The sequence below is a fragment of the Sphaerodactylus townsendi genome, linkage group LG08 (assembly GCF_021028975.2).
Source record: "Sphaerodactylus townsendi isolate TG3544 linkage group LG08, MPM_Stown_v2.3, whole genome shotgun sequence".
NCBI classification, from domain to species: Eukaryota; Metazoa; Chordata; class Lepidosauria; order Squamata; family Sphaerodactylidae; genus Sphaerodactylus; species Sphaerodactylus townsendi.
Genome location: NC_059432.1, coordinates 79,337,679 through 79,351,141, shown reverse-complemented (window position 1 = coordinate 79,351,141; position 13,463 = coordinate 79,337,679). Strand labels below are relative to the sequence as shown.

The 13,463-nt window shown below is 40.4% G+C and overlaps 1 protein-coding gene across 4 annotated transcripts in view; it reads right to left on the bottom strand.

Annotated features, from left to right (window-relative positions):
* ACSL3 (acyl-CoA synthetase long chain family member 3) overlaps window positions 1-13,463 on the bottom strand; it is a 57,955-nt gene that overhangs the window by 27,926 nt on the left and 16,566 nt on the right. For 3 of the 4 annotated variants that reach the window (XM_048505812.1, XM_048505814.1, XM_048505815.1), the window contains exons 2-4: window positions 11,956-12,054; window positions 8,477-8,569; window positions 7,280-7,701 (exon numbers count right to left, since the gene is read on the bottom strand). In XM_048505812.1, the coding sequence (XP_048361769.1) occupies window positions 7,280-7,639 (360 nt within the window). In that variant the 5' untranslated portion in view covers window positions 7,640-7,701; window positions 8,477-8,569; window positions 11,956-12,054. Of the gene's footprint in view, window positions 1-7,279; window positions 7,702-8,476; window positions 8,570-11,833; window positions 12,055-13,463 lie in introns of all 4 variants that reach the window. The other variant, XM_048505813.1, reaches the window with a different exon arrangement.

Here is a 13,463-nt window from a genome sequence, read left to right as displayed (position 1 = left end):
CCCCCCTCTCACTCCAAAACACAAGAAGCAAAGACTCTTGCCGTCCATGGAATCAAGTGGGGTGAGGCCTGTTCCATTCTTTCAAGAAACTCAGTAGCCATGAAACCTATTCACTTTACTATTAGATATTTATGGCCTGTAGAGATATGGAATAATTCGACTATGGAAGGGAGACATTCTACTGAGTGCCTGCAGAGACATTCACTTTCTGCTGTGAAAGGACGTAGAGCCACAATTTTCCACTTAACTGCTCTATTTTGGGGAAACTGATATTAACATTATTGTGATGTTGCGCCATCTGCAGAAATCAGGAGTACTTATATTCTACTGAAATCTTATTTAAACTTGTCTTAAATGTATTTGGCATTCTCCTGGATGTCATCACAACTACTTAAGATGCATATGTCTCAATTTCAGGGTTGAAAAGCAATTTAAAATTTATTTTGTTTTGTGGTGGGGAACAAAAGATCACAAAAACGAGCAACTAATAAGTACATTGATACTTCTGTTGACACGCATGAACAGTAAAGTTGCCAGATCACTAAAGGGGGAAAACTCTTTTTCCATTTTAAACCACCATGGTCAGTAATGTCAAAGCTAGTTATGTGTTTTCTAGACAACCAGCAACCAATTATGGATCACTAGAGGCTTTAAAGAGAAAAGTGTTCCAAAAGGTTCATCTGAGAGCCTTGTTTATTCAAGTTTGCTATCTGTGCATCTAAAATTGCATTGTATAAACAGCAGATAACAGCAAATATTGCCATTTACAAAATCTTGGTAAATTCTTGACATAAAGTTAGCATAAAAAGATAAATACTGCCCTCTAGAGTGCAACTAGAAAGGAAAGCTGGATTAGACTTGGATGAAGATGGGAGATAAATTTATTAGAAGGAACATTAACAATCTGAGATACACAAGACAATACCACATTACCAGCAAAAAATAATGAAGACTTGAAACGACAACTGATGAAGGTTAAAGCAGGAAGTGCCAAAGCACAGACGAACATCAAGAAGACAAAAGTAATGACTACTGTGAAATGACACAACTTTAAGGTTGATATTGTGAGCCCCTGCTCTAGGATTGCCTTGTTGCTCTCAACTCCAGCAGTTTCCCAGCTGACTGGGGGTTCCACAGGCCTCAGAAGCGAGGGAGCACGTCTCATGCACTGCCTCTCTCCCCTGGCATATAACAGTTCCCATCTCTGGGACTTGCAGCTAGACCCTTCCACCCAGGTCTCTCATTCCCTCGCTCCTTATTGTCCCTCCTCCTCCACATGTCTGCCCTCCCCCAATCAAGGCTTAGGAGCCAGAAGCGAGCCCACCTCTCCCTGGCCTCACTAGTCACTTCCCCTACCTGTCCTGCCCTAATCCCACCTCCCTCTTAACCCTCCTCTAATCCCTCCCCCTGGCAATCACATTCAAGGGTCTGGTCAGGTCAGGCCACACCTCACGCACACCTGGCCCCCGTCGGCCCACTGGTCTCAGAGGCATTCTTTCTGGGGAGCAGAGCAACTTCCTGGCCTACTGCAGCCAGGTTTCATGGTTGCCCACCACTGTACCTGCAAGCTCCGCCTCCTCCCACCTGCCACCATCAGATTACTCATTCTCCCAGGTTAGTGCATCTTGGCAACTCCAACCTGTCGGGGTGACTGCAGGGGGCTGCTGCTTCTCCCATTCTCTGCCACAGCGGGAGGGGGCACATTGCTGGTTCCCCATCACAGTCAGTTGCTAGGGGGAGCAGCCTTGGTGGTGACTCCCAGGCGGCTGATCTGCTGGTGGGGGCATGGTCCACTGCCATCCCAGGACAGGAGACCACACCCAGAAAATCAGGAGATTGATACTGGGAAGATCAACCATGAAGGAGCTAGAAAATATTCTTAAGGATGTGTTGCTGGTGTCCAAGATCAAGATAATTCATACCACAGCATTCTCCATTACTATGTATAGGTGTGAAGTTGAAGAATGAAGGAAGCTAACAGGAAGAAAATTGATTCCTTTAAATGTGGTGTTGGAGGAGAGATTTACAGAGACCATGGACCACCAAAAAGACCAGTAAGCAGGTTCTAGAGCACATCAAGCCTGAACTCTCTCTAGAAGCTAAAATGACCAAACTGAGGCTATCATGTTTTGGCCACATTATGAGACGACAAGAATCTCTGAAAAAGACAGTAATGCCAGGGAAAGTTGAAGGCAGAAGAAAAAGAAAATGACCCAACTTTAGATGGACTTTAGTTAACCCCATCTAAGCTCAATAATATAAACAGATTTAGACTGGAGTACCTGCATATGACTGCATTATAAAGCTGCAATCCCAAGCACACTTATTAGGGGACAGGCTCCATTTAACTCAGTTGAAACTTACCACAGAATGTGCAGAATTGTACTACATGACATTCTGATAGCTTTCAGTAAAAATATGCATACTTTTCAAAATTACATGTTTACTCAGACTGTGAACCACAAACATCATTTAAATAGTGGGAAAGATCAAACAAATTTATTGTGAACTGAAGACTGCATACAATTTTAGAAGCCAACTTAATGAAATCTTTATATGCTGTGTCTGCTGGAAATGCTGACCTGTTTGTACTTCTCAGAATCCAAAAAAAAAAAAAAAAACCCTAACTGCTGCAGATTGTAATCATTTTAAAAGTTCATAATGATTTTATATAAATGCAGATTTTAATCATTTTTAAAGTTCATAATGATTTTAAATACCGAAAGAAAAAAGCAAAACAAATCTGATTAATCAGAGAACTGAATGAGAAAATAAGAGCTCTGCTAGATCACACCAGTGGTCCAACTAGTCCAGCATCTTGTCTCGCACAATGGTCCAACCTGTTACTCCGAACAGCCAGCAACAAAGTGTACAGTCCATGACGCGTTCCCCCGATGTTGCCTGCTAGCACTTGCTTATTGCCAAAGCTAGTACCCAATGATATAAATACCCTCAATTAAACTAATACCCCTTTTCAAGTCATCCATGCCTGAGGCCATTCTCTGGCAACAAACTCCACTGGTTGTGTAAAGAGGTATTTCCTTTTGTTAATCCTGAATCTACTGCCCATTAATTTCACTAGATGCCCTTAAATTCTAGTATTTCGGGAGAGGGAGAAAAAGTTCTCTGTTCACTCTTTCTACTCGGTGCACAATTTTATAAACATCTATCATGCCTCCTTAGTCATCTCTTCTCTAAACTGAAAAGTCCCAGACTATTAGGCCACTTAATCATGTCAGTTGCCTTCTTCTGTACTTTTTCTGGTTCTGCAGTGTCTTGGTTAAGATACAGTGACCAGAACTGCACATGAGTCTGCACCATAGATCTACACAGGGGCATTACAAAGAAGACTTTAACATTGAGCAGGGCACTATAGCATATCCATTCTACTAGCAAGCATATCCAACATTGCCATCCTATGGAACAAAACAGAATAGCAGCAAAAGTGCCAGTTGTTTGCAATACGGTCAAATCACTGGCTCTGTCTGGGGTTTATCGTCATATATATTTTAGAATCTGACATCCCTTAGTTCAAATTGCTAGACCAGAGCCTGCAATTTCAGTGGAGTAGTGTTTTTTTGGTGATAGTGGTAGGACTTGGCTTTTGGAAATGTGTGTGTGATCTGTAATGCTGCCAACCAGATCGTTCTTCCCACTGCAGCTGCCCACATGAACTCCAAGGCTACATGCAGTCATCAGGTCAACATGGAGCCTGAATATTAATCAGGGCCACTGCTAGACCGGTGCATATGCCTCGCTCCTCCCTCCTCATTCAATGAATGAATCTTGGTTTAAAATTAGTTTATTTTACTTGTGATGTGTGAATGCAATAATTGTGGTTTACTCAGAGATCTGAGTAAACTTTAGAATGCCTGCCATTTGCACAGCACAGGTGACGAGTTAGCTTTGCACCAGGTTTCCTGGTGCTCCTTTAGAGAGAAAAAGAGAAAAGCCAGACAGAAGAACCTGGGGGGAAAGCTAGGTTCATCAGCATTCAGGCTTAGAATGAGGCCTTAACATAATGTCTGAATGCAGTCCAAGTCAAAGCTGGTATGAGTGGGAGGCTCCTGTCCTTTGCCCCAGCCCCACAGCAGCAGACTGGACAAAATGAGTGGAAGAGCTCTAATAGTCATTCCCCCCACATCCACACCCCATGGGAAGGACAAGGTCTGTTCTTTGGACTCAGAGTGATTGCCAAAGCGAGGCCTGACCCTTCATATGGTTACAGAGGACAAGGAGCAAAGAACCTTCTCTTGCTTCTTCACTGTTTCTACACAGAAGCTCACAGAGAAACCATAACAGCAGCAGACAGCTGCTTCCAGAACTATACAGCCACCCTATAGCATTCTTCTGGATACAATATTCCCCCCCCCCCCCCCCCCCCCCCCCGCCCCACAAGCACAATGACAACTGTTAAATGTTCATAGGTGTGCTAAAAGTTTGGACTGAACTTTATGCCCAAAGAAACAAAATGATTCTGTGTGCTTTTTTTCCCCTCTGGAAAAAGCTCTTTAGTGAATAAGCCTAAAGTCTCCAATCAGCCCATTTTTTCTCTCTTAAGAAAAAATAAGCAAATTGTTTAACAACTTGCGTAATGGAATGACCTAGAGGTTCCTAATACTAAGCATTCAGTCTGCTAATTAGAATTACAAAAGAAATTTACTAACAAAAATGCTAATCTATCCTGAAAAGCCTAATTTGTAAGCATCAAAAATCTCTTTTCATTTACTCTTCAAACTAACCAGGGTCAATGCTATGAACATTTAAGGGTCATGTGCACTTAGAAGTTCATGAATAATGGTCCACAAATTTTGGCTTGGCACAGTGGCAAGCCATTAATTGTGTTTGCCCACCATTACCACTGGCTCTTGCGCTCCCACAAATCCACTGACGGCAGAAGAGAACTCACAGCAGCCATTTCTCTCCTTTGTGCCAAACTCTTCATGCAACCTCACTTCAGCTTGCAATCAGGATCCTCCAAATGAAGAACTAGAGCAGTGGCAAATTGAAGTACCTATGAAGCATGTTTTTTAACCCACGCTTCCTCAAGGAGTTCAGAGTGGCTTTCTCGTCTCCATTTATCCTTGCAACAAACCCTTCAGGTAGGCTTGTCTGAGAATGTTTCACAGGTTCATGGTCATTCAGTGAACTTCACAGGAGAAAACTGATTTGAGAAAGGAGGTCTTCCAGATCCTATTTGAGCCACTATTGTCTCAGCATAGAATCAACAGTGTAGAAAATTTAACAGAGGAGGGAAGATATAGACTCACTTCCACTGCAGCACCCTCTACAAATAAAAGCTCTTTTGCTCACTAGATGATACCTGTGAGCATCCACGAATTGTTGGTGAGTACAGATTGGAAGAAGACAGCAGAAGTCCCAAGTTTCCTTTCATTCTGAAGGTTAATTTGATTGGTCTAGACATAATTCTTGACAAAGACACTGTGGTAACTGCGGCCTCTTGCTCTACGACAATCCACAGAAATTTTAGGGTCTATGATGAATGTCTGCACTGTCACTACTATTGAACAAAAGATTTTAAAGCAGGCAGCAAATGCATCAACAACCAGAAGCACAGTGCTAAGCTTCAGCTTCTGAGCCTCTAGAACTAACGAGCAGTAATTCAACAGGTGAAACCTCTCCTGCTTCTGTCTCTCTATGAAGGAAAGGAATGTCCATGTTGAATTTCTGAACCTCACTGATCTTTTAGTCACACAGGAATTTTTCTCCTCCCCATCTCTGAATGTTCAACCATGTTTAGTTCTGTTTTCTACTTTATATTCTGTATATTCATTATTCTTTTACAGGTTTTATAATTACCAGTTATTCCTGTGCCTTAAAAAACAAGAAAGGGTCAAACTGAACAGCCTCTTTCATTACAGCATCTGTGTTTACTGGAATTCCACTTGTCATGACATTTATGTACACAAGCCCTACCACATTAAAAGGTATAAAGGCTGCCAGAGAAGAAAAATCACATTCTGTTTTGTTTTTAGTAGAGAGACTATTATTTCAAAACACTTTAAAATAAACAGGAGAGGAGAAGCTTCTGTTGCTGACACGTCAACTTTTTATATTAATTCCTAGGCATTCCCCTGGCTCTGACCTACCCAACCACCCACCACCTCTGCAAACTTAGGGAGATGCTATCAGGTACCTGCTAGGGGCAAATATGGAGTTTAATAGTCATGTTTTTTACAAGAAGAGAAGCAAGGCAAGCAATTTTTGCCACTTCTTGCTTTTTTTAAAATGTTGTATGAGAAAAGGTCAGAGGATTTAGAGAAGGGAAGGTTTGGTCTCTCACACGCAGAACAGAGATCTTCTCTAAAGGTTACAGTAATGCATGGAGAATTAGGGGGAGGGGATCTTTGTACTGGCCAGGGACACTGGCAAAGGAAGAATAGTTGCTCCAGGTGATATGTGAATTACTGCTTATGAAAGCAAGATGGAACCCAGTTCAGCCATTCATCAGAGTCACAGATTCTATTTTTTTAAGTAGAAGCAAAACTGAAGTATAACTGAAAAACCGTTCCCACAATACTTTTCCTTTTCATAAAAATTGCAATGGGATATATGGACAAAGTGATCATCTGAGATATTACTGCCACTGATACTCTTTGGTTCCTGCCCTTCCAGCCTGACAAACCTCTTGTAAGACCAAGAGACAGGAATATAATTTGCAAGTGTCTGGCTGGGAAGATGTTCTACAGTACCTGAGAGACCCTTGTAAGTGACAAGGGAAGGAGTTGATCAGTCATTATTATAGCTACCCCTATAAAAATGGGAAACAGAGAATTGGAACACCAAATGGGAAGCCTTGGAGACAGCTACTACATCCAAGTAAAGAAGCATTGCAAATTATCTGTTCTTAACCTAAGCATGTAAACATGAAAACATCCTAAAATATACATTTTCTTTTGTTAATACACCTAATTTGTGTACAGTGTAACCTATTAAATTGTTCAACTGTGAACAGCATTTGAAAGAAATTCCATCCTTTCATACTTGCAAGAATGTGCAATGTACAGCCAAGCCTTCTGAGACTTCCAGTTCAGGCAGGCTTCCCTCAGATGATCTTTCCAAAGAACACAGCTTCATATTTACAAAACAGCTTGGAAAATTAACACGCCTGTGTCCTTCCAGCACAGTACAAATCCATTACACCTACATTGTGTATGCGGTAAAGGATCTTTTAATTCACTACAATGCCAATGCTTTGAAACTTTAAGTTTTTTTTCATTTTAGAGTAAAATAAAAATAAACAAGAGGAGTAATGTACCTTTTTAAAAACTTTTCCAGATGGCTGGATTTCATCTTCTTCCTTTAAGACTTCCCGTGTTCCCAAGAGTTTCTTATTCTTAAGTTTGTTTGTGGCATACTTGAAAACTTTGTCAAGAGTATCACATCCAGGATATAATACAGATGCTAAACAATGCAAACTGTTAACAGATCTGTATGCACTACCTGGCTTGTCATTCACTGGTTTAGCTTTAATTTGCCTTGATTTGGCGATGGCATATCTTGATCCAGAAAATATATACCATGGGATATAGGTTATGATTGTATAAATCAGGACTACAAACTTTATAAGATGATGCAGAAAAGGGTTGATACTATGCTTTAGCTTCATCGTGTCCATTCTTGAAGAATATAAGCTACAAAGAACAGCTTGGAAAAATATATCACATAAAGATCAAAGTCCTGAAACAGAAAAGACACAAAGAAAATATATTTGCATGTACTGAAAGCACTTATTTGATCATCTCCAGTCACATACATACAGGTGAAAGAAATCACATTTATTTTAAGGAAAACATAAATATAAAATATAAAAAGAAAGCCAAATGGTAAAAGAGGACTACTATTAAACATTTCAGCATTTTTTTCCAGATCTGGGGCCATGACCCACATCTTTCTTCAGAGATATTAAGTACAGGACTAGGACAAAACTTTTCTAGATCCCCTTTAGATCAGGGTTAGGGACCAGCTGGGTGGCTGAACCATTAGAAGACAGTCCAGAACATCACAGCCTAGTTCTCCAAACTATGAATGGCAGTGCAATCCTAAGCAGAGCTGTGCCCCCGTAATGCCACTGAAGTCAACAAACTTATAAGGGTGCAACCTTGTTTAAAATTCATATTCATAGGTGCATAACAAGTCTTGGCCTCACCTAATCTTTTATCTCTTCTCATGGGTGGGTCTCTCTGCTAACTGATGTTTGAATTAATTTTAACCAGTTTGCCAATTCAGACAATATGGAGAACTACAGTTAGAAATTATTACAGTGTTAGTAGAAACAAAACAAGGGAACAGTAAGAAACCCTTATGAGTCAGGGGGCAGGGGAGCATGTAAATTTATGTCTTACTCCCAAAGCTTGATCAGGAGGACTTGGTTTGTAATATATATACTAAGATTATTACACAAGGAAATTACTCAAACCCAGCAAAATTAATAGTATTTAAAGATCTTGTTCACCTTGGTTACCAAGCCATATTTTGCTATCCGATGCAGTTATTTAATGTCTGTTTTGTTCATTGGCAGAACTTGCATTGCCACCTTCTCTAGTAGCTGTACTTAAAAACAACAACAACAAAACACCATGTTTTAGAAAAGTAATCCAACCTGTAAACACTCATCTGTTGGAAGAAAATGCTGTCCCTTCAAAAGTGTTAAAAACAAATGTTATTGCAAACAGCAGATATAATTTGGTGGGATAAAACTTTTATAAATAACTCTGCCAACAGCCTACCCAAGGGCTCATGAGGCTATACTTCTACCCTACTAGGAAGAACCCCATTGACAGAAAATGAGATTGCTCCCAATGGAATATAACTGCCCATCTCATTTTGATACTATCTAGCCGATCTCCACTCTTCTACCCTTGCTACCCCTCTACTCATTTCCCCGGGCATGTCTTATAATTTAGTCTGAAAACTGGAGGACAAAAGTCTTTTTCAATAATGTGAGCCATTTTACAAGATGTCTATGAAATAGAACGTAAATATAATGAATAATCAAGAATATGCTGTAAATCCAGATGATACACAATATTACATTACTGTAATATTACATGAGGCTGTGGTAAAGGGTGGGTAATAAGTGTAAATAAATAGAAATTTCAGTACAATACAAAATCCACAACGCCATTTAGCAAATGCAAGGGTATCTGGTGTAGTGGTAAGGGGTGAGATCAGGATCTAAGAGCATTGCCAAGTATTGGCTATCACATAAAAAGCACTTGCATTAGCCCTTTCTATCAGGAGAACTGCCTCTCTCTCTCCCTATACTCACAACTGCTTCACTCATCAGAGGCAGGCCTTTCAGCAAGTGCTACCTCCAAACAGGCAAAATCATCAAGTGCATTCTCAGTTGTAGCTCCTCTCTTATGGAATGGTCTGCCTGATGAGGTTAAGGAGGCTCCTGTTCTTTTGGCTTTCTACAAATTATGCCAAATTTAATGATTTAGGTCTTTGTCCAGGTTAGCCTGGTCTCCTCAGATATCAGAAACTAAGCAGAGTCAACCTTGATGAGTGCTTAGATGGGAGATCACCAAGAACTTTTCTGGGCAGCGATGCAGAGGAAGGCAGTGGCAAGCCGCCTTTGTTAGACTCTTGCCTGGACAACCCTACTGGATTGTCATGTCAGCTGTGGCTTGGCAGCACTTTCACAAAAACAATAGGAATGTACCCTAATGAAATAATTGAAGATGCTTTAGTAAAGGGATGGGGACTGTGGACTATACTACTGCCCCTCTTACTATGTAATTTCTGCATTGTGTAACATGCAATGTTTATTTATTTATTTATTTATTTATTTTTCAGTTTTATAGACTGCCCCATCCCCTGAGGGCTCTGGGCGGTGTACAACATAATAGCCATCATATACAAATAAAACAGATAAAACCTTTAAAAGCAGCGGTAAAATGAGAGACTAAATATAATAGTTAAAATTAATTTGTAAAATGGCATCCGACAATTTCGTTTCCAAATCCTCTTTCAAGGATTCAATTTCAATGTTCAAGTGCTTATGCTTTATTTCAGCTGTGGTTCAGATTTCTGCAATCCAAACGGTATTTCACTGTTTACTGGATGTCTCATTCTGTTGATAGTATTGACTTATACTATGTAATCCACCTTCAGTTTCACTGAGAAAGGTGAGCTATAAATGTCATAAGTAACTGTAAATAAATAAAGCTTTTCTTGCATATCTGAGACAAAAAAATAGAAGCTACAACCAGTTATTATGCAAATTTTCTTTTTAAATGAAGAATTCTAAAAACTGCACGATTAAATTTCAGCCTGAAATAAGTTGGCAAATTGCTTCCTTATCTAGTCCCAACTGTTGCAATTCAATTCTATGAGTAGAATGAAAGACTTGATAATTTTCTTGGATGTGCAACTTAAAAGTCTGCACACTGGCCTATAGTTTGTAATCTGCAACCACAATCCAACACAGAGTTAGGAATTAACTGTTAGTTCTTTGTAGACATTAGAAGCTTAAATCTGCTTCACCTGTATTGTTGTGGCCTGTAACTTTAGACTAGCTCAGTTCTCAAGTAACTTGCTCTGGAGCACAGATGGAAAGACCAGCTGCATTTTTCATTTAGTAAACTTTTATCCTGTCCTTTCTACAAGATACTCAGGGCATTGTATATTGTTCTCCCTACCCCACTGTATCCTCACAAGAGTCCTGTGGGACAAATCAGGCTGAGAGAAACTGGCCAGCCCAAAGTCATACAGCGAGCTTCACTGCAGAGTTGAGATTTGAAATCGGCTTTCCCAGATCCGAATCTGAAACTCTAACCACTGCACTACACTGGAACTGAATTCTAAGAAGCCTGCCATCAGTCTACGTGGTCTAAATCACTTTTGACACACACAAAAACACAAAAGAATTCCACCCTGGAGTGCCTGTACATGTTCAGTAGCATAATGTCATGGCATGAAACAGCATGGTGTAGGGTTAAGAGCAGGTGCACTCTAACCTGGAGAACCGGGTTTGAGTCCCTGCTCTGCCACTTGAGCTGTGGAGGCTTATCTGGTAAACCAGATTAGCTTGTGCACTCCAACACATGCCCGCTGGGTGACCTTGGGTTAGTTCTTTAGAGCTCTCTCAGTCCCAACTACCTCACAGGGTGTTGGGGGGGGGGGAGGGGAAGGAAAGGAGATTGTAAGTCCCTTTGAGTCTCCTTACACGAGAAAAAGGAGGATATAAATCCAAACTCTTCTTCTTTAAAGCCTCGCTATCTGAAACACCCATTCTTGAATATATCCGAAATCAAACTGCAACAAAGCAAAGTATTTTAACAACATTGTTGGGATTACCACTATATGTTTCAAAGAAACTAGGGTTACTAGTGCTCATGGAGAGTGGTCACAGGTGGACTGAACCTTAGGGAGGCCACCACCTCAGGGGCCACACAGACACCACCCATTGCATGATTTCTCTATTAGTATGCAATTTTTCTGCTTTAATTAAAGAGGCTGGTGTTACATCACAGGATTGCTGTGCTAAGCAAGTAAATTAAAAACTGTATGCTTTGCATTTCATCACTGTGAACAGTACATTCTCTGGTAACATGTTAATGAAATCTCCAACACTAAACGAACTTTAGTTCCACAAAAGTCAGTAAAACTTAGTGCAAGAGAAAATGCATTGAAGTTTCTGGTAGAAACAAGGTTCGAAAAAGGAAGGTGGGGAGAGGAAAAAATCCTCATGTTCTTAGTCGTCTCTACAGATCAAACCAGTTGAAATTTAGTCAGGAGTTCTGAGAAACAGCCTGATTATTGCTAGAGCTAATCCCTATTATCCAATATAATCTTTGATTTTTACCCATTTCTTTCAGAAGTCCACTTGTTATTTCGGAAAGGGGGGGTCATCACAAAAGTGTGCACCAACTGATCTGATAATCTTGTGACAAACAAAAAACCAACAAAGTGTCTAGTCAACGAAACCTTAAATGACTTCTCATTGTTGTAGTTGGTATTGATGAGGCCACAGCTTCAGATCTTTCCGTCTCAGCTGTATTTGCCACAGGTAGAACTGGTCAAAATCTGAAAGATAAAAAGAGTAATCATAAAAAGGTAACTAAGAGCTAGCTTCTTTTTACCTAAACAAATGCAGTATCCTGACAGTCACATACAGAAGAGAAACAGTCTTTATCAGGCCAGTTCAAAAAGATTACACTGAGACCTCGGTTTTCGTTGGTAAGCCGTCCAAAAAGAATCAATGAAAACCGAAACCGATGAAAATTGAGGCAAACTTTTCCATAGGAATCAATGTAAATCCAATTAATCCATTCTAGGCACACCAAAAAACATACCAAAAACACATTTTTGGTGAATAAACATAGTGTTTAATGCTGAAAACAGTAACAAACAATAACACTAGGACCAGCTTCAGAGCCAGTGGACCAATGTTGCACCAGAAAGCGGTCCAAAGAGGTCTGTTTCTGACGCCTCTTTAAGATTTGTCTGAAATGGGGCAAGACATTGTCATTAAACAAGTTGCAGACATGGCCTGCAACAGCTTTGTCCGGGTGATTTTTCTCCACATACCCCTGCACCTTACTGCAAATCGATGAAAACCGAGGCAAATCGATGAAAACTGAGACAAATTTTTCACTGAAAAAATCTATGAAAACCAAAACCAATGAAAACCAAAGGAAATGAAAACCAAGGTTCTACTGTATATCCAGTAGGCACTTTACTTCTTTGGGTACGTATCCCAGTAATATGATTCAACAAGCATTCTGAGACACACACAGCTAGTTAAACATTTACTTCTCCCTGGCCCCTTCCACACATGCAGAATAATGCACTTTCAATCCACTTTCACAATTGTTTGCAAGTGGATTTTGCTATTTCACACAGTAAAATTCAGCTGCAAAGTGCATTGAAAGTGGACTGAAAGTGCATTATTATGCATGTGCGGAAGGAACCCCTGCCTAAGTACGCTGTACCACATACCAATTTCACATTCAACCACTTCATACAATTGCTGCTGACCCTTGTAGCAATCACTTATGCTTGAGAGCCTCAGATGGCCACATGCAGATCTCAGTGTTCACAATGCTACAACACAACAGCTCTTTTTGCTAGCTTGCTAAAAGCTGAATCCTTCTTTCTGGTGGTAGATACATACAAGTGCCCATGGGCTGGGTGCTGGCACTGGCAAGACTTCCAAGTAATTTTCCCACGCCACCACACCATCAGCAATCACAGAGAGACACTTAAAGTCATAATAGCCTATATGATTAAAAGCAAGCCTTGCTGAGGCCAAGCTGGGAGGGACACTTCTTAAAAGCACTACATAAGCAGCCTTGAATTTCATGATGGAAAAAATGTGGGATAAAAATATAACAATAATTATATATTTCTCCCCCCAAAAATGGTACTAAGGTCTAATGGTTAAAGAGACAGACTAGGATCTGAGTCACCCAAGTGACCTACACCAAGTTACT